The sequence below is a fragment of the Oncorhynchus mykiss genome, chromosome 15 (genome assembly GCF_013265735.2).
Source record: "Oncorhynchus mykiss isolate Arlee chromosome 15, USDA_OmykA_1.1, whole genome shotgun sequence".
NCBI lineage: Eukaryota > Metazoa > Chordata > Actinopteri > Salmoniformes > Salmonidae > Oncorhynchus > Oncorhynchus mykiss.
This window is the reverse complement of record NC_048579.1, coordinates 13,459,141-13,485,595: the sequence shown is the minus strand read 5'-3', so window position 1 is coordinate 13,485,595 and position 26,455 is coordinate 13,459,141. Positions and strand designations below refer to the sequence as shown.

At 47.1% G+C, this 26,455-nt stretch overlaps 1 protein-coding gene across 3 annotated transcripts; it reads right to left on the bottom strand.

The window, feature by feature from the left end:
- Positions 1–4,843: 4,843 nt before the first annotated feature.
- On the bottom strand, positions 4,844–26,387 carry armc3 (armadillo repeat containing 3). 3 transcript variants are annotated; one of them, XM_036943737.1, is made up of 18 exons: positions 26,256–26,387; positions 25,984–26,032; positions 25,769–25,886; positions 25,394–25,519; positions 25,123–25,191; positions 24,828–25,003; positions 24,532–24,726; positions 24,143–24,326; positions 22,826–22,978; positions 22,635–22,743; positions 18,093–18,342; positions 17,791–17,927; positions 17,436–17,604; positions 15,964–16,064; positions 9,475–9,573; positions 8,984–9,184; positions 8,631–8,793; positions 4,844–4,896 (listed from the first exon to the last, which is right to left on the bottom strand). In XM_036943737.1, the coding sequence occupies exons 2-18, from the start codon at positions 26,029–26,031 to the stop codon at positions 4,882–4,884; spliced, it is 2,313 nt and encodes a 770-aa protein (XP_036799632.1). In that variant the 5' UTR covers position 26,032; positions 26,256–26,387; the 3' UTR covers positions 4,844–4,881. The 3 variants fall into 3 exon arrangements, with proteins under 3 accessions (XP_036799632.1, XP_036799631.1, XP_036799630.1); XM_036943736.1 differs by lacking the exon at positions 4,844–4,896 and adding an exon at positions 7,519–8,545 and having other exon boundaries at positions 26,137–26,267; XM_036943735.1 differs by lacking the exon at positions 4,844–4,896 and adding an exon at positions 7,520–8,545.
- Positions 26,388–26,455: the final 68 nt, after the last annotated feature.

Sequence of the window (26,455 nt, the reverse complement as noted above, 5' to 3'; positions counted from 1 at the left end):
GTTTCATCAGACCAGAGAATCTGGTTTCTAATGGTCTGAGAGTCTTTAGGTGCCTTTTGGCAAACTCCAAGTGGGCTTTCATGTGCCTTTTTTACTGAGGAGTGGCTTCCGTCTGGCCACTCTATCATAAAGGCCTGATTGGTGGAGTGATGCAGAGACAGTTGTCCTTTCTCTCAATAGAGGAACTCTAGAGCTCTGTCAGAGTGACCATTGAGTTCTTGGTCACCTCCCTGACCAAGGTGCTTCTCTCCCAATTGCTCAGTTTGGCTGGGCGGCAAACCTTGGAGATTCCAAACTTCTTCCATTTAAGAATGATGAAGCAACTGTGTTCTTGGGGACCTTCAAAGCTGCAGAAATGCATTGGTACCCTTCCCTAGATCTGTGCCTTGACACAATCCTGTCTCAGAGCTGGCTTGGTTGTTGCTCTGACATGCACTATCAACTGTGGGACCTTATATAGACAGATGTGTGCCTTTCCAAATAATGTCCAATAAATTGAATTTACCACAGGTGGACTCCAAGTTGTAGAAACATCTCAATGATGATCAATGGAAACAGGATGCACCTGAGGTCAATTACGAGTCTCATAGCAAATGGTCTGAATACTTATGTAAACAATGTATGTTTTTATACATTTGCAAACATTTCTAAAAACTGTTTGCTTTGCCATTATGGGGTATTGTGTGTGTGTGTGTGTAGACTGATGAAAAAAATCTATTGAATACATTTTAGAATAAGGCTGTAATGTAACAAAATGCGGAAAAAGTCAAGGGGTCTGAATACTTTCCGAAGGCACTATATAATGTACAGTAGTTGTGGCTATGGTTGGGAAGACCACACAGCCAGGTAAATATAGGTCACAAGCTCATCTATGATCAGTTACAGAAAGATACAGACATATAAAACAGTATTCCTGATGCTGAGATCTCTGGTTAGGGATCCAGATATTGGGCCTGTTGCGTTCTACTGGTCCTCGGGTTTGTGTTCTCTGGGTTTGAAGGTTGGTTCTGGTCAGGCTTAGGTGATTTAAGATGGTTCTAGGGGGTTCTACTGGTCACCGGGTCCGGGTTCTCTGGGCCTGAAGTTTAGAGAGAAGCTGTTGATGCAGAACCTCTCTCCTGTGGGGTCCGGTCCATCCTCAAACACATGACCCAGATGGGCGTCACACTGTAACGATACACACACACTAGAGGAGACAGAACAAACACACCAACACACTAACACCTGCAATACACAATAGTCTGATAGGCTCTCAGCATAATTACCCAGAATGCAACTCACATGTTTATAGACGACCTCTGTCTCTACACTACCCAGGGTGTTGTCAGGGTGACGGATGATGTATATGTGGCTCTAGTGGTGTTCCCAAATCCCATGAGCCTCTTTGAATGCCGGCCAGCCCATGCCCGAGTCACACTTCACCTCTGAACTAGAGGAGAGAGCGGGAGGTCTAGAAAGAGATTGAGTCTAAATGCTCATATTCGGGTTAGGATTACAGAAAGGTCGAAATGAAGATTTTAGTGTGACCAGTTGGTATAGGGAGGCTAGATGGTTACCTGAAGAGGGGAGGGTCGCAGGACACACGCTGGTACATCCCTACTTCACTATGGTTCTGATAGAGACCGCTGAAAGGCTGAGGACACATACAGAGTAGGCACACTATATGTTGTCTTTTGAGGCTTCCACCATATTGCTTTAACCTAGCCTATGTTTTCAGATCAGTGCAAATGAAGGTGAGGAGAGGGAGCCACTGTAGACTACTGAGATGCAGCCCATACAGTATGTCATTCTTTAACCAACTGCTCCCATCTTCCACACTGGAAGACTATAAACAAAGTCCATACAAACCTACTCAATGAACCAACCGATGGTTATGAATTGTCAGTCCATGGTCATTGATGCTGAGGACAGGAGACGTGTGTGTGTGTGTGTGTGTGTGTGACTCACCATCTGTCCCCTTCTCCCTCGTTACCATGTTCTGTTTAGAGGTCAGTTTCTTCTGCCAGTCGGTCATCGCATCACAACGAGTCAGTGATCGCAAGCCCGTAACACACAAACACACACATGCGAACATTGATAAGCAAAATTTGGTGAGAGTTTTGTTGCACTTTATTTGTAATTCAATTATTTTTGAATTGCGTTTAGCTTTTCATTTCCCCACTGTAGCCTACTAAGAGCACAATGGGTTTCTGCTCTTTGCAGCAAATGTGTCTCCAGGGAAAATGTGACAGTAGGCCTGTGTCAGATGGCTCTTTGGAGTAAATATGTCCCCAGAGAAAATGTGACAGTAGGCCTGTGTGAGATGGCTCTTTGGAGTAAATATGTCCCCAGGGAAAATGTGACAGTAGGCCTGTGTCAGATGGCTCTTTGGAGTAAATATGTCCCCAGGGAAAATGTGACAGTAGGCCTGTGTCAGATGGCTCTTTGGAGTAAATATGTCCCCAGGGAAAATGTGACAGTAGGCCTGTGTCAGATGGCTCTTTGGAGTAAATATGTCCCCAGGGAAAATGTGACAGTAGGCCTGTGTCAGATGGCTCTTTGGCAACTTCCACTGGTCTATTCTGCATCAACCACTTACACAACCAGACCAAAAACACTTGTTGATTTTGTTTAAAAAATATAGAAAGACTATGAATAGGACATATTACAATAGTATCTAATAAATGTACTAACTTACAACAAAGGAGCTTATCCAGATGCAAACTATGCAATTCCATTCTATAAAGCCTAATAACTCATACCTGAACCAGTGGAGGCAGGACGGATGAAAGCAGGAACTCTAGTCTTGGGCAATAATATGGACTTGGCAGGCGCTCTCTGAGCAATGACGAGCGAAAGTCGGACGATAAAACGAGACATGTTTTCTCCTGCAGTTTGAGGCTGTGCGCTCCAGTCCTCTGCGCAGCAAGTGTCTGTATCAAAGTCAAGTGCAGGCGGTTGGCATCAGCGCTGCTCTGACCTAATCTGCGCTCAATGGGGACTTTGAACTCTCCAGCGAGTTCCTTTTGGTCACTGCCTGACCTTCTCCCCAATAGCCCACCCTGCTGTCCAGTATAAAGGTAGTAGGAAGACCCGGTCACAAACTTGATGGAGAGCTCTAAATTAAACATTTTCATTGGTACTGGTGCTTCCAATTTAAAAACATTAAAAATATAAAATAACATTATAAAATAACATTTAGGAGCAACAGCAACTTAAAAAAAAAAACATGTATTGCATATAGCCTATATTAGGCCTATATGCATTCTAGCTACTTTTGAAGCACATGTTGTGCCCTAAAATCTAAATATGGAATCCTGTAAAGATGTGTTTTATAAAAAGCTCAAATGTTGATACAAAAAACTGCCATTGTAATTACAAAGCCACTGGTGGAATATTAGGTTACTACATTGTGTACAAGCACAATTGACCTATTGCGATGCATTACATTGAAATTGTAGTGTCTTAAGAAAGTCAAGTTCGTCGTTACCCCATTGGCTCACAGCAAAAAACTACATTTAAGAAAAGTACATGTCTAAGAATGACTTTTCAACATGTCCTGCTCCCAAGCGTTCTCACTACTTAGAAAAACAGAATATTGTAGAGCTCCCCTTTTCATGAAGGTGCTAGCAGCCACATGAGTGAGTGTAACAGTATAATTTTAAACCGTACCCTCGCCCATACCCGGGCGCGAACTAGGGACCTTCTGCACACATCAACAGTCACCCTCGAAGCATCGTTACCCATCGCGCCCACGCTAACTAAGCTAGCCGTTTCACATCCGTTACATGAGTGCTAGCTAATGTTTTCCACACACATAGCTACGTGTAGTCTACTTGTACACCAGGTCCCCACATTTCCCACGCAGAACAGCCTGAAGCCACAGGGCTCTCCTCGCAGGCTCTATTTCCCTATGTGGGAGCACTGTAGTTCGGGATTATTTTTATTTTTTATTTTACATGTACATTGAACAACACAGCAGCTTTTCGGCATGTTTTGTTATTTCTGTATAACAAAAAGTCGACAATGAAGTTGGCTCTTTTACAATGGGGGTCAATGGTTTCCCCCCAATTTGTGGGCGTGGTCGAGGGGAATTTCTTATTATTACGTGAATAACGACTCGGAGTATAGCAATCAGTCAGTTGATGACAGAGTCGACGACGTAGCACGCAACCATTGGTTGATGCAAGCAACGTCTGAGCAGGGGAGCACGACCATGATCATTGACTTCCTGAAGAAGCTATCCCCTTTATTTTCTTTCTGTGTCGCCACATGTTTGGATGTACTGGTAAAGTTACCGGGTTGTTAACTAGCTAGCTAATGAGGTAACATGACTGAACAAGATGTAAACAAATGCCCTCGAGTAGTTTTAGAACTGACGCCAATCCTCTGTCTATTATAGTAAGAAAAAACATTACACTAGTAGCATATCTTTTGAACTGTTTGGGCTAGAAACAATATTTTTTGTGTGTTAATGGTGGAGCCCTGACAGTAATGAATCTGCTAGCTTTTCTCTCAACGTTACAACAATTATTCTCTGGGTAAAAGAACGCCCACTTTCCAGCCTGAAGATCACTGACATCATGAGTTGACATTTTTTTTTTTTTTGCGTGTTCCCAGTTGTCTTGAAAGCACCATGAAAACAACGAGGACAAATCTTGATGTCAGTGATCTTCAGGTCTGAAAGTCGGACCTCTTGTCAAGGCACAAGGCGAGACCCAGATGCAGACAAACGAGGCAGATGGTTGGAGTCTTGCAGTGTTTATTAATCCAAAGGGAGTAGGCAAGAGAATGGTCGTGGACAGGCAAAAAGGTCAAAACCAGATCAGAGCAGGAGGTACAGAGTGGCAGACAGGCTCGTGGTCAAGGCAGGCAGGTACAGAGTCCAGAAACAGGCAAGGGTCAAAACCGGGAGGACTAGAAAAAGGAGAATAGCAAAAGGAGTACGGGAAAAACACGCTGGTTGACTTGACTAAACATACAAGACAAACTGGCACAGAGAGACAAGAAACACAGGGATAAATTCCAAGTTGGATGACCATTCAAAACGATTTTTCCTAGTCTGAGCTAGTTTTTTTCCCCCCTGAGTTGCCAGTTGTCTTGAACGCGACAAATGCCCTTACTAGATGATATATTATATAGGTCAGAGTTGATAAGGAACATCGACTGAGAGTTAGAGGCCAATCCCTTATTTTGTTGTTGGACAGGATGGTTCTGTGAAATACTGTACATGTCTTATACTAAAGATCCAAATCTAACCAATCAAAATGATTCATGATATTTTGTAAAAATGTTGAGCAGTCACAAGACATGAAATAGTTAGAGTAATTGTCTTATTTCCAACAGAGAGAATAAATAGTAGCCAAATTCAAGATTTGTGGGTGTCACGTTCTGACCTTAGTTCTTTTGTTATGTCTTTGTTTAGTATGGTCAGGGCGTGAGTTGGGTGGGTTGTCTATGTTCCTTTTTCTATGATTTGGGATTTCTGTGTTTGGCCTGGTATGGTTCTCAATCAGAGGCAGCTGTATATCGTTGTCCCTGATTGAGAACCATCCTTAGGTAGCCTGGTTTCACTTTTGAGTTGTGGGTGATTATTTTCCGTGTCAGGGTTTGTGCCACACGGGACTGTTTTGTTTGTTTCGGTATTTCACGTTGTTATTTTGTAGTTTGGTGTTCATGTAAATAAAGTATCGTTATGGACACTTACGACGCTGCGCATTGGTCTGACATCTCTTACTCCTCGTCAGAAGAAGAGGACAATCGTTACAGAATCACCCACCCCTAAAGGACCAAGCAGCGTGGTAACGGGCAGCAGCAGCAATCTCAGGACTCCTGGACATGGGAGGAGATTCTGGATGGCAAGGGACCCTGGGCACAGGCTGGAGAGTATCGCCGCCCTAAGGCAGAGCTGGAGGCAGCGAAAGCCGAGAGGTGGTGGTATGAGGAGGCAGCACGGCAGCGTGGCTGGAAGCCCGAGAGGCAGCACCAAAAATGTATTGGGGGAGCACACGAGGAGTGTGGCGAAGTCAGGTAGGCGACCTGCGCCAACTCCCTGTGCTTACCGTGGAGAGAGAGGGACCGGGCAGGCGCACGGTGTCCCCGGTGCGCAGGCATAGCCCAGTGCGGTACATAACAGCGCCTCGTATCGGCCGGGCTAGAGTGGGCATCGAGCCAAGTGCCATGAAGCCGGCTCAGCGCATCTGGTCTCCAGTGCGTCTCCTCGGGCCGGGGTACATTGCACCAGCACTACGCATGGTGTCCCCGGTTCGCCAGCACAGCCCAGTGCGGGCTATTCCACATCGCCGCACTGGCCTGGCTACGGGGAGCATTCAGCCAGGTAGGGTTGGGCAGGCTCAGTGCTCGAGACCTCCAGTGCGCCTTCACGGTCCGGTCTATCCAGTGTCATCTCCACGCACCAGCCCTCCGGTGGCAGCCCCCCGCACCAGGCTGTCTCTCCGCCTCCTCCCTACAGGTGCTCCCGCCTGTCCAGTGCTGCCAGAGTCTCCCTCCTGCCCAGAGCTGCCAGAGTCTCCCTCCTGCCCAGAGCTGCCAGAGTCTCCCGTCTGTCCTGAGCTGCCAGAGTCTCCCGTCTGTCCTGAGCTGCCAGAGTCTCCCGTCTGTCCTGAGCTGCCAGAGTCTCCCGTCTGTCCTGAGCTGCCAGAGCCTCCCGTCTGTCCTGAGCTGCCAGAGCCGCCTGTCTGTCCTGAGCTGCCAGAGCCGCCCGTCTGTCCTGAGCTGCCAGAGCCGCAAGTCTGTCCTGAGCTGCCAGAGCCGCCCGTCTGTCCTGAGCTGCCAGAGCCGCCCGTCAGCCAGGAGCTGCCAGAGCCGCCCGTCAGCCAGGAGCTGCCAGAGCCGCCCGTCAGCCAGGAGCTGCCAGAGCCGTCCGTCAGCCAGGAGCTGCCAGAGCCGCTCGTCAGTCAGGAGCTGCCGGAATCGTCCGTCACTCTGGCGCTGCCGGAGTCTCCCGCCTGTCTGGTGCTGCCGGAATCTCCCGTCCGTCTGGTGCTGCCAGAATCTCTCGTCCATTCGGGACCCGTGGCTATGGTCCCCAGTCCGAGGTCGGCGGCGAGGGTCGCAGCTTTAAAGAGGCCACGGAGGTGGTTAAAGAGGCGGAGAAAGACTATGGTGCAGTGGGGTCCACGTCCCGCGCCAGAGCCGCCACCGCGGACAGACACGCACCCAGACCCTCCCCTATAGGTTCAGGTTTTGCGTCCGGAGTCCACACCTTTGGGGGGGGGGGGGGGTACTGTCACGTTCTGACCTTAGTTCTTTTGTTATGTCTTTGTTTAGTATGGTCAGGGCCTGAGTTGGGTGGGTTGTCTATGTTCCTTTTTCTATAATTTGGGATTTCTGTGTTTGGCCTGGTATGGTTCTCAATCAGAGGCAGCTGTCATCGTTGTCCCTGATTGAGAACCCTCCTTAGGTAGCCTGGTTTCACTTTTGAGTTGTGGGTGATTATTTTCCGTGTCAGGGTTTGTGCCACACGGGACTGTTTTGTTTGTTTCGGTATTTCACGTTGTTATTTTGTAGTTTGGTGTTCATGTAAATAAAGTATCGTTATGGACACTTACCACGCTGCGCATTGGTCTGACATCTCTTACTCCTCGTCAGAAGAAGAGGACGATCGTTACAGTGGGGGGGATATCTCAAAAGAGTCATTCACATGACTATTTGCCTCAAACCCCTTACGACTACATGAACTTATATTATACTATATTTTTGTTCAATAGTTTTGAAAACAACCAATGAGCACTCCCTGCCTGCAGAGGGACTGACTGGTTGATCAGTGGCCAGTCTGACCTTGTGCTACTCCCCATCCTACCACACTATGGACCCATGTCAAAAGGTCAATGCACAACATTCAGAACTAAATTCTAATGTATTTTGCCCAATAATCACAGATGTTTCAACATCATCTGTGTTTTGTTGACAAGACATTACCCAACTTTACTAACGTCAAGATGCTGAGAATCAGAAATCCATGCGATACTTTAAATGGTAACAGTGTCTTCTGGGTAAAATAACTCAGCACAAAGAAAGAATGGGATAGCTGCACAGTCTAGATCAGACAGTTTATAAGGTCTAGTGTTGTTTACAAAGTACAGTACAGTCTGGCATTGTATAACTTGGGGTTGTGTGGTAGACCTTAGCAGCCTCCCAGGGTATGGTGTATTTTAACATGTGGTTACATAGTCTGGTATGGTGTAGTTATAAAGTGTATTTTAACATGTGGTTATATAGTCTGGTATGGTGTATTTTAACATGTGGTTACATGGTATGGTTTAGTTATAAAGTGTATTTTAACATGTGGTTATATAGTCTGGTATTGTGTAGTTATGAAGTGTATTTTAACGTGTGGTTATATAGTCTGGTATTGTTTGGCCTGGGGTGTATTGGCTCTCAGCAGCCTGCCAGGCTGGTGTATGAGGTCCACCAGGTGAGCTCTGGGCTGGGGCTGGCACCCTGGGTAGTGGGGCGTCCCAACTGAGAGAAGGACCTCATTCCACACCCTGTTATACTCCCCCCTCACCAGGCTACAACTCACACCTATACGGTCAGCCAACACCTGAGGAGAGAGAGGAGTTAGGGACTAGAATAAGAGAGAGAGAGCGATAAAGAGAAAGAGAGGAAAGAGATAGTACACTACCCACCTTATAAAGCAGAGCCCTGTGGTAGTAGGTTCCCTTGCGTATCTGTCCGATGGGGATGATGTTGGACTGTAGTTCGTAGCGCAGCTCACTGAGGTGGAGCTCCCACAGGAAGTCATGCTGTCTGTCCACCTCCACCGCCCCGCCCATCACCTCACTCACCAGCCTAACAGCCAATCACACAGCAGATAGGGGCTGAACGGCAGCAGCCACAACCAATGATAAAGGAACTGCCTGTTAGTGGGGTTTTGTGTTAGTTTTGGGTACCTTATTCTTAGTTGTGTGTTAGTCATTTGAGGTTGTGTGTTGGTTGTCAGTTGATTATTTGTAGGTTATTTAAGTACTGTCTTTCTGACCTGGCTAAGGCGCTGTACTGCTCACTCTCCACGTGCAGCGGGAGGATGGTCTTGGTGGCCTCGGTAACCAGGGCGTGGAACGCAGCATCATACGGGAGCATCCACGGCTTCTCTGTTACCGTGGCTACCTCCTGCTGGGGCTTACTCTCATCCTCATCTCTCAGTTTCTCGTCCTCCTTCCGCCCTTTACTCTTCCCTTTACTACAGGAAGACAGTGTGAAAGAGAAAGGAAAGAGACAGCCACTTTACCTGTCCTATTGATACATACAGCCAGAAGAGAACTGGCCACCCCACAGAGCCAGGTTCCAATGTGCTTCTAAATCTGACTTGTTTTCTCTTTGTGGTTTTCCGCTGGGTAAAAAGAGCTTTATCAAATACATTTGATTTGATTTACTGTACTTCAGTTCTAACACACACACCCTCTCTCGTGTTCTTCGTCTCTCACACACACACACCCTCTCTCGTGTTCTTCGTCTCTCTCTCACACACACCTGGGGGTCCTGGTGGAGCCCTTGCTGCTGAGTACAGATGCAGTGCGAGTCTCGGTGGGGCTGTCCTGTTGTCTCTCCTCTGACTGATCGACTGACACCCTGCAGGACAGGTACAGTACAGTTACACACACTTCCTTTCTCCTTTTGGTCAGACGACAAAAACATCTCCAAGCACATACTGTACATGCATTGATATGCAATGCATTCGGAAAGTATTCAGAACACTTGAAACGTTAGCCTTATTCTTAAATTGATTAAACAAAAAAAGTCCTCATCAATCTACACACAATACCCCATAATGACGAAGCAAAAATAGGTTTTTAGAAATGTTTTCAAATGTATTAAAAATAAAAAACAGAAATAGCTTATTTACACACAAGTATTCAGACCCTTTACTTGAGACTCGAAATTGAGCTCAGGTGCATCCTGTTTCCATTGATCATCCTTGAGATGTTTCAACAACTTGATTGGAGTCCACCTATGTTAAAATGAATTGATTGGACATGATTTGGAAAGGCACTCACCTGTCTATATAAAGGTCCCACAGTTGACAGTGCATTTCGGGGCAACAACCAAGCCATGAGGTCGAAGGAATTGTCCGTAGAGCTCCAAGATTGTGTCGAGGCACAGATCTGGGGAAGGGTACTAAAACATTTATGCAGCTTTGAAGGTCCCCAAGAACACAGTGGCCTCCATCATTCTTAAATGGAAGAAGTTTAGAATCACCAAGACTCTTCCTACAGCTGGCCGCCAGGCCAAACTGAGCAATCAGGGGAGAAGGGCCTTGGTCAGGGAGGTGACCAAGAACCCGATGGTCACTCTGACAGAGCTCCAGAGTTCCTCTGTGGAGATGGGAGAACCATCCAGAAGAACAACCATCTCTGCAGCACTCCACCAATCAGGCCTTTATGGTAGAGTGGCCAGACAGAAGCCACTCCTCAGTAAAAGGCACATGACAGCTTGGAGTTTGCCAAAAGGCACCTAAAGGACTCTCAGACCATGTGAAACAAGATTCTCTGGTCTAATGAAACCAAGACTGAACTCTTTGGCCTGAATGCCAAGCCTCATGTCAAGAGGAAACCTGGCACGGTCCCTATGGTAAAGCATGGTGGTGACAGCATCATGCTGTGGGAATATTTTTCAGCGGCAGGGCCTGGGAGACTAGTCAGGATCGAGGGAAAGATGAACGGAGCAAAGTACAGAGAGATCCTTGATGAAAACCTGATCCAGAGCGCTCAGGACCTCAGACTGGGGTGAAGGTTCACCTTCCAACAGGACAACAACCCTAAGCACACATCCAAGACAATGTAGGAGTGGCTTCAGGACAAGTCTCTGAATGTCCTTGAGTCATCCAGCCAGAGCCCGGACTTGAACCCGATCGAACATCTCTGAAGAGACCTGAAAATAGCTGAGCACCAAAACTCCCCATCCAACCTGACAGAGCTTGAGAGGATCCGCAGAGAAGAATGGGAGAAACTCTCCAAATACAGGTGTGCCAAGCTTGTAGCATCATACCCAAGAAGACTCAAGGCTGTAATTGCTGCCAAAAGGGCTTAAACAAAGTACTGAGTAAAGGGTCTGAATACTTATGTAAATGTCATATTTAAGTTTTGATATTGAAAATGTCTAAAAACCTGTTTTTGCTTTGTCATTATGGGGTATTGTGTGTAGATTGATGAGGGGGGGGGGGGGGGAAATAATTGAATCAATTGTAGAATAAGGCTGTAACATAACAACATGTGGAAAAAGTCAAGGGGCCTGAATACTTTCTGAATATGCTGCATACGGTGAGGCCTTAAGGAGTTAAATGTCAGTTTATTAATGAGTCTGATGGAACAAGCAAGCATGATTGTTGTCTTTCTGAGGCCCTATAGCTCCTGTCCCTGACTACTGCCCCCTGACTACTGTCCCTGACTACTGTCTTTGTTGACTGTGCCTGACTACTGTCTCTGTTGACTGTCCCTGACTACTGTCTCTGTTGACTGTCTCTGTTGACTGTCCCTGACTACTGTCCCTGACTACTGTCTTTGTTGACTGTGCCTGACTACTGTCTTTGTTGACTGTGCCTGACTACTGTCTCTGTTGACTGTCCCTGACTACTGTCTCTGTTGACTGTCCCTGACGACTGTGCCTGACTACTGTCTCTGTTGACTGTCCCTGACTACTGTCTCTGTTGACTGTCCCTGACTACTGTGCCTGACTACTGTCTCTGTTGACTGTCCCTGACTACTGTCTCTGTTGACTGTCCCTGACGACTGTGCCTGACTACTGTCTCTGTTGACTGTCCCTGACTACTGCCCCTGACAACTGCCCCTGGGCTTCTCTCTCCACCAGAGCAGGCCTGTTTAACATGTAGCAGCATCAGTCCCACTTCCACACCTCTCTCCCCCTAAACACTAACAATAGGACAACTCCATCACTACACTCTACACTATCACTACACAGTACTATATCACTACACACTACTCTACAGGAAACATTCGCACTGAGCTAAAGGGTAGAGCTGCTGCTTTCAAGGTGCGGGACTCTAACCCAGTAGCTTAAAAGAAATCCTGCTATGCCCTCTGACGAACCATCAAACAGGCAAAGCACCAATACAGGGCTAAGATTGAATCGTACTACACCGACTCCGACGCTCGTCTTATGTGGCAGGGCTTGCAAACTATTAGACTACAAAGGGAAGCACAGCCGAGCTGCCCAGTGACACGAGCCTACCAGGCGAGCTAAATCACTTCTACGCTCGCTTCGAGGCAAGCAACACCGAGGCATGCATGAGAGAATCAGCTGTTCCGGACGACTGTGTGATCACGCTCTCCATAGCCGACGTGAGTAAGACCTTTAAACAGGTCAACATACACAAGGCTGCGGGGCCAGACGGATTACCAGGACGTGTGCTCCGGGCATGTGCTGACCAACTGGCAGATGTCTTTACTGACATTTTTAACATGTCCCTGATTGAGTCTGTAATATCAACATAATAAAGCAGACCACCATAGTCCCTGTGCCCAAGAACACTAAGGCAACCTCCCTAAACAACTACAGATGTCACGACTGTTGAAAGAACTGGACCAAGGTGCAGCGTTGTTAGCGTACATATTATTTTATTTTAGAAAAGACAAACAAAACAATAAACACTACAAAACAAACCTTGAAGCTAAAGGATATGTGCCATAACCAAAGTCAACTTCCCACAAAGACAGGTGGAAAAATAGGGCTACCTAAGTATGGTTCTCAATCAGAGACAATGATAGACAGCTGTCCCTGATTGAGAACCCTACCCGGAAAAAACATAGAAATACAAGTAATAGAGTATAGAATAACCACCCTAACTCACACCCTGAACAAACAAAAATAGAGACATACACAGGATCTCTAAGGTCAGGGTGTGACAGTACCCCCCCCCCCCTCCCCAAAGATGCGGACTCTGGCCGCAAAACCTCAACCTATAGGGGAGGGTCTGGGTGGGCATCTATCCGCGGTGGCGGCTCAGGTGTGGGACGCAGACCCCGCTCCACCACTGTCTCACCCCACTTTGGTGGCACCTCTGGTGCGGGGACCCTCGCCGGACTGGGGTCCCTCGTTGCAGGCCCCGGACTGGGCACCCTCGTTGCAGGCCCCGGACCGGAGGCCGTCTCTGGAGGCTCCGGACCGGAGGCCGTCTCTGGAGGCTCCGGACCGGAGGCCGTCTCTGGAGGCTCCGGACCGGAGGCCGTCTCTGGAGGCTCCGGACCGGAGGCCGTCTCTGGAGGCTCCGGACCGGAGGCCGTCTCTGGAGGCTCCGGACCGGAGGCCGTCTCTGGAGGCTCCGTACCAGAGACCGTCTCTGGAGGCTCCGGACTGGAGACCGTCTCTGGAGGCTCCGGACTGGAGACCGTCTCTGGAGGCTCCGGACCGGAGGCTCCGGAATGTCTATGGTGGCCTGATATGGTTCACAATCAGAGGCAGCTGTTTATCGTTGTCTCTGATTGGGGATCATATTTAGGTAGCCATTTCCCTTTGGTGTTTGTGGGATCTTGTCTATGTGTAGTTGCCTGTCAGCACTCATTTGTATAGCTTCACGTTTCGTTTTGTTATTTTGTTAGTTTGTTCAGTGTTCATTCTTTAAATAAATAAGAATGTACGCATACCACGCTGCGCCTTGGTCCGATCCTTATAACGAGCGTGACAGGCTGGTAATGGCTCACATTAACACCATTATCCCAGAAACCCTAGACCCACTCCAATTTGCATACCACCCAAACAGATCCACAGATGATGCAATCTCTATTGCACTCCACACTGCCCTTTCCCACCTGGACAAAAGGAACACCTACGTGAGAATGCTATTCATTGACTACAGCTCAGCGTTCAACACCATAGTGCCCTCAAAGCTCATCACTAAGCTAAGGATCCTGGGACCAAACACTTCCCTCTGCAATTGGATCCTGGACTTTGACGGGCTGCCCCCAGGTGGTGAGGGTAGGTAGCAACACATCTGCCACGCTGATCCTAAACACTGGAGCCCCTCAGGGGTGCGAGGTCAGTCCCCTCCTGTACTCCCTGTTCACCCATGACTGCGTGCCTAGGCACGACTCCAACACCATTATTAAGTTTGCTGACGACACACCAGCCTATAGGGAGGAGGTCAGAGACCTGGCCGGGTGGTGCCAGAATAACAACCTATCCCTCAACATAATCAAGACAAAGGAGATGATTGTGGACTACAGGAAAACGAGGACCAAGCACGCCTCCATTCTCATCGATGGGGCTGTAGTAGAGCAGGTTGAGAGCTTCAAGTTGGTGTCCACATCATCAACAAACTAGAATGGTCCAAACACACCAAGACAGTAACGAAGAGGGCACGACAAAGCCTATTCACCCTCAGGAAACTAAAAAGATTTGGCATGGGTCCTCAGATCTTCAAACGGTTCTACAGCTGCAACATCGAGAGCATGGGGAATCACTGCCTGGTACGGCAACTGCTCGGCCTCCGACTGCAAGGCACTACAGAGAGGGTACATCAGTGGGGCGTCATTGCAGGAGAATTTCCAGTGCTTTGGTGATTTTCAAGTTTCTATACTGTTTTCCCAGAAGTAGTGAAACAGAATCAATATGGGGTTAATATTTAGACATATGTAAGCATAAATCATGTGAATGTACAAAGCTGGATCAACACAGGCCTGGACAGGAACATTAGTTAATCAGTTATAGTCACCATAGGCATGCACTTGTATTAGGAGTGTGCATGTCAGTTTATTTTTGCAATGTCACGTCACCAATATAATCTATGCCCTAATGTCTGAGCCAATAAGAAAATGGAAACTAAGCAAGGCAACAAGATAAGGGTGGTCAAGCCTAAAGGGTACTACAGTGCCTTGCAAAGGTATTCACTCCCTTGGCGTTTTTCCTATTTTGTTGCATTACAACCTGTAATTTAAATGGATTTTTATTTGGATTTCATGTAATGGACACACACAAAATAGTCCAAATTGGTGAAGTGAAATGAAAAAAATAACTTGTTGCAAAAAATGTAAAACAATGAAAAGTGGTGCGTGCATATGCATTCACCCTCTCAAGTCCCTACATAAGATCTAGTGCAACCAATTACTTATTTTCCAACACAATTTGCAAATAAATTCATTAAAAATCCTACAATGTGATTTTCTGGATTTTTTTCCCTCATTTTGTCTGTCATAGTTGAAGTGTACCTATGATGAAGATTACAGGCCTCTCTCATATTTTTAAGTGGGAGAACTTGCACATTTGGTGGCTGACTAAATACTTTTTTGCCCCACTGTATTCTACAACTGCACACTACTATACCACTACCACTACACACTACTCTACCACTACACACTACTTACCACTACTCTTCCACTACCACTACACACTACTCTACCACTACTCCACCACTACACACTACTCTATCACTAGTTGTAGTGATAGAGTACTCGAACACTGGGCTGAGAGGGCACTGATACAATTATAATGTGTAGCCTATAGAGTCCTTAAATAGCCTCGCTAAGTAATTCTGACCTCATAGCTGAAGTTTTGGACAAACAGTGACAAGGTGAAAGGGGGGCATAGTGGAGGACAGAGTCAGGGCTCCCAGAGTCAGGGCTCCCAGACCAGACACACTGAAGGGAGTGTCAACAATGCAAAGGCAAATGAGAGGATGACAAAGTTTGGAAGTGGGCAGAGAGAGGCCCACAGAAAAAAAGAGGGAATCTAGAAGCTACAATCCCTAAACCCAGGACCCAGACACCAGGGTTAATTCATAGGGTGGCTACATTGATGAATCTCAAATATAAAATAGATTTAGATTTGTTTAACACTTTTTTTGGTTACTACAGGATTCCATATGTGTTATTTCATAGTTTTGATGTCTTCACTATTATTTTACAATGTAGAAAATCGGAAAAACCCTGGAATGAGTAGGTGTGTCCAGACTTTGACTGGTACTGTATCTATGTATGTGGTTGGGTTGGTGTGAAGGATAATCATACTCACGTGTCGAGGGGTTTGGCGTTAATAGCAATGACAGGCCGTCGCTGGTTTACTGGCTGTTTAGACAGATCCTCTAGAGTCAACACCCTCTGGCCAGAACGAGCCTGACAGACAGACAGAAAGACAGAGAGTGAGAAAGAGCGACAAAGACAGAGAGAGAAAGACAGAAAGGAAAAGACAGACAGAAAGACAGACAGAGAGAGAATCTGAAGTCAAATGTCTACAGTTTGCTGATTATCTGGTGCTTCTGTCACCAACCAAGGAGCGCCTACAGCAGCACCTAGATCTTCTGAACAGATTCTGTCAGACCTGGGCCCTGACAGTCAATCTCAGTAAGACAAAAATAATGGTGCTCCAAAAAAGGTCCAGTCGCCAGGACCACAAATTCAAATTCCATCTAGGCACCGTTTCCCTAGAGCACACACAAAACTATACATACCTCGGTCTAAACATTAGTGCCACAGGTAACTTCCACAAAGCTGTGAACGATCTGAGAGACAAGGCAAGAAGGGCCTTCTATGCCATCAAAAATAACATAAAATTTGACATACCAATTAGGATCTGGCTAAAAATACTTCAATTAGTTATAGAACCCGTGGATCACCACTAAAACACTACCACCCTTTATGGTTGTGAGGTCTGGGGTCCGCTCACCAATGAAGAATGCATGCAAAGCAGAATTAGGCCGATACCCGCTAATGATCAAACTACAGAAAAGAGACGTTAAATTCTACAACCACATTGGGAAGATTAAACAAAAAAACAGAGCAAACTAGAATGCTATTTATCCCTAAACAGAGAGTACATGGTGGCAGAATACCTGACCACTGTGACTGACCCAAACTTAAGGAAAGCTTTGACTATGTACAGAGCATAGCCTTGCTATTGAGAAAGCCTGTCTTCTCTTGAGAGCCTACGGTGGCCTATGTGCACACTGCCCACAAGATGATGTGGAAACTGAGCTGCACTTCCTAACCTCCTGCCAAATGGTCACTGTGTTTACTTGATAGCTACCTACACAAATAGCTAGCTAGAATAAAGTGTTAATAAGATAAAAATGAATTAAAAGCAATACAAATAAAGTTGTCCATATTAAAGACAGATATTTCCCTCAGATTACAGACCCACAAATAATTTAAAAACAAATCCAATTTTGATAAACTTTGATAAATACTAGTGTGCAATCACAGCAGCAAGATTTGTGACCTGTTGCCACAAGAAAAGGGCAACCAGCGAAGAACAAACACCATTGTAAATACAACCCATATTTATGCTTACTTATTTTCCCTTTTGTACTTTAACCATTTGCACATCATTATAACACTGTATGTAGACATAATATGACATTTGAAAATGTCTTTATTCTTTTGGAACTGTGAGTGTAATGTTTACTGTTAATTTGTATTGTTTATTTCACTTTTGAGAGAGAGAGAGAGAGATGTAAGTGCTGAGAAGGATGTAACACACAACTCTACCTGTCCGGGGTCGTAGAAGCCGTCCACAGTGATGTCTGTGGGGGCCAGTGTGTTGGTCAGGCTGTATTTCAGAGACAGGTTGGAGTCCAGCAGTCTTTGTAGAGCAATCTCACTAAACTTATTCCTACGGTTAGCTGAGCTGTTGATCTCCTGCAACAAGTCCAGGGCCCTGATACACAACACAACACACACCTTCAGAGCTGACAATAAATTGAACAGAGAAATACTGCCACCTGCTGGCTCCTTAGTAAATCTCTCCCGTGGATCACCACTAAAACACTACCACCTCCCTAGAGATTAGAATCACAACAGCATTTAATTATGCAATCTGTGGTATTCACATACACACACTCACCCCAGCTTGCACAACTCCACGGCAGTGGGCTCATCGTTAGCGCACACGCTGATGGCCCAGCATGCATTGCGGCGTACCTCCTTGTGATTGGACCGTAGCAGTTGGACCAATGGAACTAGGCCTCCCGCATTCCTCAGCTAAACAACAGGAAGAGATGGAATGAGAGGAAGGAGTTGGAGTTTGCACTTTTGGGACTATTCCATTGGTTCCACTGTACCAGGAAAACTATGTGCAGCTCAAGAATTAGACAAATATTTGATCCAGGTCTGAAACACCAGCACTACGGACAAAGACACACTCACGTCTGCCCGTCCCTCAGCATCGCAGGCGAGAGCGGCGAGGGCCTGCGTGGCTCGAACCAGGGTGTGTGTGTCCGCAGACTGCAGCGGCTCCAGGAGGGCAGCCATGGCCCCGTGGGACAGGATGCTGCAGCGGAGGACTTCCTGTTCAGCCATATTGGTGAGGACGGCCGCAGCGTGAGCCACCGCACCGGGAATAACGTCATGGAGCTGCTGAACCAAGCCCTCATCTCCCTCAGCCTCATAGACAGCACTGACACACACAGACACTCACGCATGAATGCACACACACACACAAAGTGAGACCTCATCACATCTGCCTTATACATAACACTGAGGGAGTGACAGAGGTAGAGAGAGAGAGAGGTGGAGAGAGAGAGGTAGAGAGAGAAAGGTAGTGAGAGAAAGAGAGAGAGAGAAGTAGAGAGAGAAATGAGAATGGAGAGAGAGAGAGAAGTCATGCAGAAGAACAACTCCTGACTTGTTATAACTTTTTGGTTGTTAAGAGCGAGATTGACACGATTAAATTAGCAAAAAATATATAGGTAATCAAATTGTACAACTGAAGATCAACACAGGAGGAAAAGATTGACAGAGAGTGAGCTAAAAGACCAATCTTAATCGTGGTATCTGGCCAAATTCAAATCGGTCAACTAGCTTACCGTCTAGCTTCAACTGTTTACTGGTGGTAACCATAGCAACATGGCCACTGAGGCAGCGCTAGCAGCAACAGAGTGAGAGACTTTCCCCCCTCACTTTGTTTGCCGACTGCTCACAAAACAGGACTGTTACAAACCTGTTATTTTACACAGACCACACTACTGCCTGGTGTACAGCTGTAACCAGGGATTTCAGCTATACCACAAAAAAAGGCATCTGCAAGGGAAGGCAAATCCACATTTTTGAGGACAGCGATAAGGACCAGGAAAACAGTTTTCTGACGGTAAACATGTATCAGAACGGCACTGTCATGGTCCAGGGCAGTGAGGCTGCACTCAGCTCTGTTGTGCAGGACTTCCCCACTCTAACGAAGATAGCGGAAAGCAAAAAAGACAAGGACAGCACCCGACCTCTCCCCTCACCTCAGGCACCCCAACAGCAGGACCATCCTCCCCCCCTGCCTGCCGACAACCACCAGAACCAAGACCAAGGCCACCATGAGGAGAGCGCTGGTGCAGGTAAAGGAGGAGATGGCAAAGGAGTTGTCTGTCATCAAGAGGGTGCTAGAGCACAGAGAACAGACTATAGAGACTCCCAGAGAGAAGCTGCAGCCCTTCACCACTCCTAACAACCCCACTGACTCACCTTTACCCACAACCCCCCCCCCATACCAACAACCCTTTACCCACACCCCCAATCAACAAGGAGGCTCACATGAGGACACATACTACAGAGAGAAGCTCTCTGCCCCCCCCCCTGACACCCTCCCCACACACCCCTCCATGTACACAGGCCCTGTGTACTCCAGCCCCAGACGGTAAAACTGAAGTGACCATCCTCATTGACTCAAATGGGAAATTCATCCAAGAAGATAAACTCTTCCCCCACCACAAGGTGTGCAATATATGGTGCCCAAAAACACAGGATGCACTCCACATCCTGTCCAAGCCTGACTTTGGCATACCATGCCACATTATTATTCACACCGGCACCAACAACCTGCGAGAGGAGCAGGAGAGAGTAGGCAGCCTGGTCAACAGAGTAGCAGAGAGGGCCTCTGAGTGGTTCCCCAACTCCCACATCACCATCTCCACTCTACTGCCCTGCAAAGACTTTCATCCCCGTACCATTCAGAAACTCAACACTGACATCACCAGAGGGTGTGGCCTACTCCCGAACGTGCATGTAGCTCACAACCCCAACAATCACCCCAGAGCACCTGCACGACCACTCCCACCTGAGGAAGCAGACAGTAGGGATGTTTGCCAAGTCTCTAAAGGACGTGGCACTTGGTAGATAAACACCCCATGCTGCACTAGACAGGGGACCAGGAGACCCCTACCAGACCACTGCACCACCAAGGAGCCCCAGGCCCCTTCAACGCCACACCAGACCCAGCGCACCGCACAGGCCCCGCCCACCACCAGAGCATCACCACTTCCATCGGCTTAGCCAGACCGGACCGGGCCCAGCCTACTACCCCGCACCAGACCACCACCCCTACCAGACCAGAGAGGAAGCCCCACGGCCCAGAACTGGCCCTCCTCCACTCCACAGGGCCCAACAGCAGGACCAGCGCAGCTTTGCAGAGGCCCCCAGAGGACAGGAGAACCCTGTAGGATTGAGTGAGATTAAACAGCTCCTCCAATACATCTGCTCTAAACACACACACACACACACACACACACACCTATTGTAGTAGAATTTATTTGTTCAATGAATAGGAATATTTATATAAAGAATGTTAGCTGTTATCCTGTTTATCTCACTCTTAACAACTTATTAGTTAGTAGTTACTGTATTTATGACTGCTATTCTTTCTTTTTGCAACATGAAATCACTATCAGTTAGCATGTGGAACATTCAGGGCCTAAACTCATCAACCTATCAGTCAGCATGTGGAACATTCAGGGCCTAAACTCATCAACCTATCAGTTAGCATGTGGAACATTCAGGGCCTAAACTCATCAACCTATCAGTTAGCATGTGGAACATTCAGGGCCTAAACTCATCAACCTATCAGTTAGCATGTGGAACATTCAGGGCCTAAACTCATCAACCTATCAGTCAGCATGTGGAACATTCAGGGCCTAAACTCATCAACCTATCAGTTAGCATGTGGAACATTCAGGGCCTAAACTCATCAACCTTTGGACTGAAGAGTTTAGCACACTCTTAAAGATGTTGACGTCATCATTCTGCAGGAGACATGGTGTAAGGCTGACATTGTCACTCACTGTCCCACAGGCTACAGAGAGGTAATTGTGCCGTAACAAAAAAGCACAGCTCTGTCAATAGAGGCAGAGACTCTGGAGGACTGATTATCATTTGGTACAAATCCCAACTACAACATCTAATTGATCCCCTCAAAATGGGCAAATATCTCATTTGGTTAAAACTGAAAAAATAATTCGTACTGACAGAAAAATATGTGTTTCTTTGCGCAATATATAACCCCCCCCCAGAATCCTCATATTACTCAGAGGAGATCTCCCCCACCCTTGAGGAAGAGACGTGCCATTTCCAGGCCCAGGGAAATGTGCTCATCTGTGGGGACACAAATGTGAACACAGGAACACTACCTGATCTAACGACCACATGAGGGGACAGCTTTATTACAGTGTCTCTAACTGTCTTCATCTCCCCCATAGAAACAACAGTGACAGATCACATGAGGGGACAGCTTTATTACAGGCCATAGTGTCTCTAACTGTCTTCATCTCCCCCATAGAAACAACAGTGACAGACCACATGAGGGGACAGCTTTATTACAGGCCATAGTGTCTCTAACTGTCTTCATCTCCCCCATAGAAACAACAGTGACAGACCACATGAGGGGACAGCTTTATTACAGGCCATAGTGTCTCTAACTGTCTTCATCTCCCCCATAGAAACAACAGTGACAGACCACATGAGGGGACAGCTTTATTACAGGCCATAGTGTCTCTAACTGTCTTCATCTCCCCCATAGAAACAACAGTGACAGACCACATGAGGGGACAGCTTTATTACAGGCCATAGTGTCTCTAACTGTCTTCATCTCCCCCATAGAAACAACAGTGACAGACCACATGAGGGGACAGCTTTATTACAGGCCATAGTGTCTCTAACTGTCTTCATCTCCCCCATAGAAACAACAGTGACAGACCACATGAGGGAACAGCTTTATTACAGGCCATAGTGTCTCTAACTGTCTTCAGCTCCCCCATAGAAACAACAGTGACAGACCACATGAGGGGACAGCTTTATTACAGGCCATAGTGCCTCTAACTGTCTTCATCTCCCCCATATAAACAGTGACAGCACCGTCAACAACAACAGAAGGGATCTGTTGCAGCTCTGTAGAAGCCTGGGTCTGTACTTTGTCAATGGTAGGCTACGGGGGGACTCTTTGGGGAGATTCACCTACTGCTCACCTCTTGGCCACAGTACAGTAGACTATATGATTACAGACATTGACCCTTCCTCTCTCAGCTCATTCACCATAAAGCCACTAACACCTCTGTCTGATCACAGCCAAATTACGTTGTTCCTCAAAATAACAGACATGGAAACAACCACACAGTCACAGCCCAGTAAGCTGTACAACATCAGAAATTCATACAGATGGGCCCAAAGAGAGAGAGGAGAGAGAGGCAGAGAGGTAGAGAGAGAGGCAGAGAGGTAGAGAGAGAGAGAGAGAGAGATGTAGAGAGAGAGGCAGAGAGGTAGAGAGAGAGAGATGTAGAGAGAGATGTAGAGAGAGAGAGAGAGATGTAGAGAGAGAGGCAGAGAGGTAGAGAGAGAGAGAGAGATGTAGAGAGAGAGAGAGAGATGTAGAGAGAGAGGCAGAGAGGTAGAGAGAGAGAACTACTATATAGTACATTAGGTGTGTGTGAAACCCACTATGAGTTGAGCTGGTTGCTGCTTGTAAGGCTAGACAGGGCCTGGGCTGCTGCCTCTCTCACCTCGCCCCCCTCACTACCAAGCAGCTGCACCACCGCACGGATACCGTCTGGAAAACAAGGAAAGTTTAGGGTTGGGCCACGGGTGTGTGTCGGTGTGTGTTTGCACACGCCTATGTGTGTGTGTCTCACCCAGGTCTCTGAAAGCGTCTTTGCTGGCCAGGTGTAGACTCATGGCAGCGACAGCCTGACAGGTAGCAGTCCTCAAACTATCACCCTCTAGAGACAGCAGCTCCACCAGAGACCGCTCGATGTCCTGCTCATGGAGCAGCTTGCGGTTCTCTGCTGAGGGACAGAGAGACAGAAAGAGAGAGGGGGGAGAGCGAGAGAGAAGAGAGACAGAGAGGTAGATAGAGTCAATAGATAGATAGAGATATAGAGAGATAAATAGAGATGGAAGGAGATGGCCCAAACTCATTTACATGCATACTTTGGGGTTATTATCCTTGCTGGTGTTTTCAGATCCAATGGGGAATCCACTGAATCCCTGTGGGATGCAGAAACTACCAGAGAACTTTTCCGTGCAACAATGTCTCTGGAAAACTTCCACATTATTTCCAGGATTATCCGCTTCGATAACCGAGACACCAGTCGGCGGCAGAGAGACAAGCTAGCTGCAATCAGGTCAGTGGGTGGACCTCCTTCCCCTGTTTTACAACCCTGGGCCCAACGTTACTGTTGATGAGCAGCTTATGCCATTTAGGGGCCGCTGCTCCTTCAGGCAGTACATAATGTCTAAACCCGCAAAATATGGAATCAAGATCTTGGCTGCCTGTGATGCTGCTTCATCATATGTGTGGAACTTGCAAGTGGAGCCCCTGAGAAGAACCAAGTGCTGCGGGTTGTCCTGGAAGTGACACAGTGACTCTGGCCACATGCAATAACTTGTTTTACTTTGCACAAGCTGGGACAGGAGCTCCTCAAGAGGAAGCTGACAATGGTAGGAACAGTACGAAAAAACAAGCCAGAGCTCCCACCTTATCTGTTGAATACATGGAACAGGCCTATCATTTCCTCTAAGTTTGTGTTCAAGGCCGACACATCCCTAGTGTCCTACGTGCCAAAGAAAAGCAGAAATGTGGTACTCATGAGTACGCTGCATAGGGATGGGTGAATCTGTGGCCAGGAACATCAAAAAACAGAAATCATAATGCATTACATTGCCACAAAGGGAGGGGTGGACAATTTAGACAAGCTAGTGACTGGCTACAGCTGCAACAGAAGAACCCTACGCTGGTCACTTGTGATATTCTTCAACATCTTGGACATCTCGGTGTACAACGCGTTTGTCATCTGGATGGCGCTGAACCCAGATTGGAACAGAGGGAAGCTAAAAAAACTAAAAATGTTGTGGGTCCATCAGACCCGTGAACATTGGGGTGAATAACAAAAACATGAACACCACACAAGGGTTAAACATTCAAACACACAAACACACTTAGCACTTACAGCTCTGAGCCACCCTGGAGATGGCCTTGACAGCGTTTGTCTGTATGTCCAGCAGGGTGGGAGTGGTGATGAACTGTAGTAACCTCTGGAGACCTCCAGTCTCATGGATCAGCTGGAGACTGTCTCTGTCCTCCAGACAGTTAGACAACACCTGGAGGGCTTCTACATGCAGATCACTGAACTCCTACAGGACACAAACACAAGGCAGGAGTCAAATTCCTTCACACTTGAGATACGCTTCATTTTGTTTACCCGGTAGAATGAATTCAATAGAGTGGTCCCAAAAGTGCGAGCTAGCAAGCTTGATCAAGAGCATCTCAAATAATTTACAGGTACTTCCAAGTATCTGATAAATATATTTGACCCAGGTAGTTCTGGGCCACACAGACCTTGTTGCAGAGGAACTCCAGCAGCCTGTCAAAGCCCTGCTCCTCCCTGAAGGTGGCTCGTGTGTCGGTATCCGTGGTTACGACCACCAGCGTCCTCAGGGATAACTGCTGGATGACCGGGAACTCAGATCTCAACAGCTCCAGGAGCGGGGGGACGCCATTTAGCTCACGCACTGCCACGCGGCTGGGGAGGTCCTACACACGTAACATGGGGCTTTAGCTCAACAGGCTAACACAGTCTTGTGGCGAGCAGGGAACTAGGGTTCAAGCCCCTTCAGCCACACACACACACACACCTGCACCAGGTTGCAGATAGTCTCCACAGAGTTCTTCTTGACATCAGGGTCAGGGCTGGACAGAAGCTGTATAAGCGGCTCTAGTCCCTCCTGGTCCGAGATCTGGACCTTACAGCTGAAGTCCACCGACAGGGAGGCCAGACACAGTGTGGCAAACTCATGGACCACAACATCCTCTGTCACAGGAATACACACATAAACACAAACACAGATATAGACAGACAGGCAGATACAAAGAAATGTCACAATGATTTAATATATGATTGATACTTGAGAACATCCAGCCAGAGCATACCTTCAGGTGACAGCTTTCTGATGATAGAAGGAATGGCATCCAGTTTCTTCAGAAGTCTTTTTACATCGCCTTTCAAAGAGAACAGAAACAGAAGTTACCCAAAGGTAAGAAGTTACCCAAAGGCCACAATCTTGTCTTCAGTCACATGTGAACAGACTGTGAACAGACTCCAGACCGACCCTAAACAACTGATTTTGCATTGTGCGTTGTGTTACTCCTCCTAAATCAGTAGTTACTGTCCTACGGCAGTAGTTAGGGGAGGGGTCCTTACTGTTGGCAGCCATGACCCCCAGGGCCATGAAAGCGTTGCGGCGGACTAACTTGTCTTCGTGGGAGATGAGGTGAGACAGAGGCTCCACCGCCCCTAGCCCCAGCAGAGAACTCCTGTTCTCATCACCTGTCACCAGGGGGAGACAGGGAGAGAGAGAGAGAGAGACATAAAGAGAGAGAGCAAGAGATGGCATTATGCTCAGTAGATAAGCTGCTCCCAAGGTTTGGTCCAGGTTCAAATTAACATATCACCTTCATTACATTGCTTTCCACAGTCCAGTTATTTCCGATAATGTGATTACTTTTGGAAGAAATTATACCATATGGCTATGATATTGGTTCTCTCACCAACATGAACATCAATGGTAAAAAATACCTTTCTCTGCAAATTTGTGGATGGCTTCGCAAGCTTTAACCAAAACCTCCTCTTCGGGGGAATTGAGCATGAGGACCACAGTGGCTGCTTTCTTACTCTCAATCGGCAAGGGGTCAAACTAGAGAAAGAGAGAGAGAAAAGAGAGAGGCAGAGAGCGTTTGACGACTCATTAAATTGACCTCATCACAACAGCAATATTATCTTCATCTTCTTACCACATCCTTAGAAGGAGGCTCACTCTCTTTCTTCACTTTCTTCCCCATCCTGAAACAATAAAGCCACACCTTTTTTTTTTAGCAAACTTATTTACCCATTATTACATGCTGTCAATGTTTACGTGGGTGTCAACTTGGCAAGAACAGGCTTACACAGAACAGGCAACGTTGCAAGAGAGCGTGCTAATTACACTGGACGTCCAAACGAGGTGGCTTTAGGTAATTAATGATGACCTTCCTTATAGCCATTTGAATAAATAACCTTTTGTTACCTGTTGTTGTAGTCTGCGGACGGTCAGTACCTAGCTAACCTACAGGTTTTAAGCTAGCTTGTTAGCTAGCTAAGGTTATCAATGTTTGTTTGGAAACTGAAGTTGACATTTCGTTGCTAGGCGACAGATACCACGAGGTTTTAGTGGTTGAAACCGGAAGACAGACGTAGAAAGATTTACCCAGTGGTGGAAAAAAGTAC

Excerpts from the sequence above, each read along its gene's own strand:
- armc3 (XM_036943735.1), bottom strand. The coding sequence starts at position 26,031 with ATGGGGAAGAAAGTGAAGAAAGAGAGTGAGCCTCCTTCTAAGGATGTG. Across the intron at positions 25,520-25,768 it reads CCACAAATTTGCAGAGAAAG|GTGATGAGAACAGGAGTTCT; the intron begins GTATTTTTTACC and ends CCCTGGTGACAG. Across the intron at positions 17,928-18,092 it reads ATGCTGAGGGACGGGCAGAC|CTGAGGAATGCGGGAGGCCT; the intron begins GTGAGTGTGTCT and ends CCTGTTGTTTAG.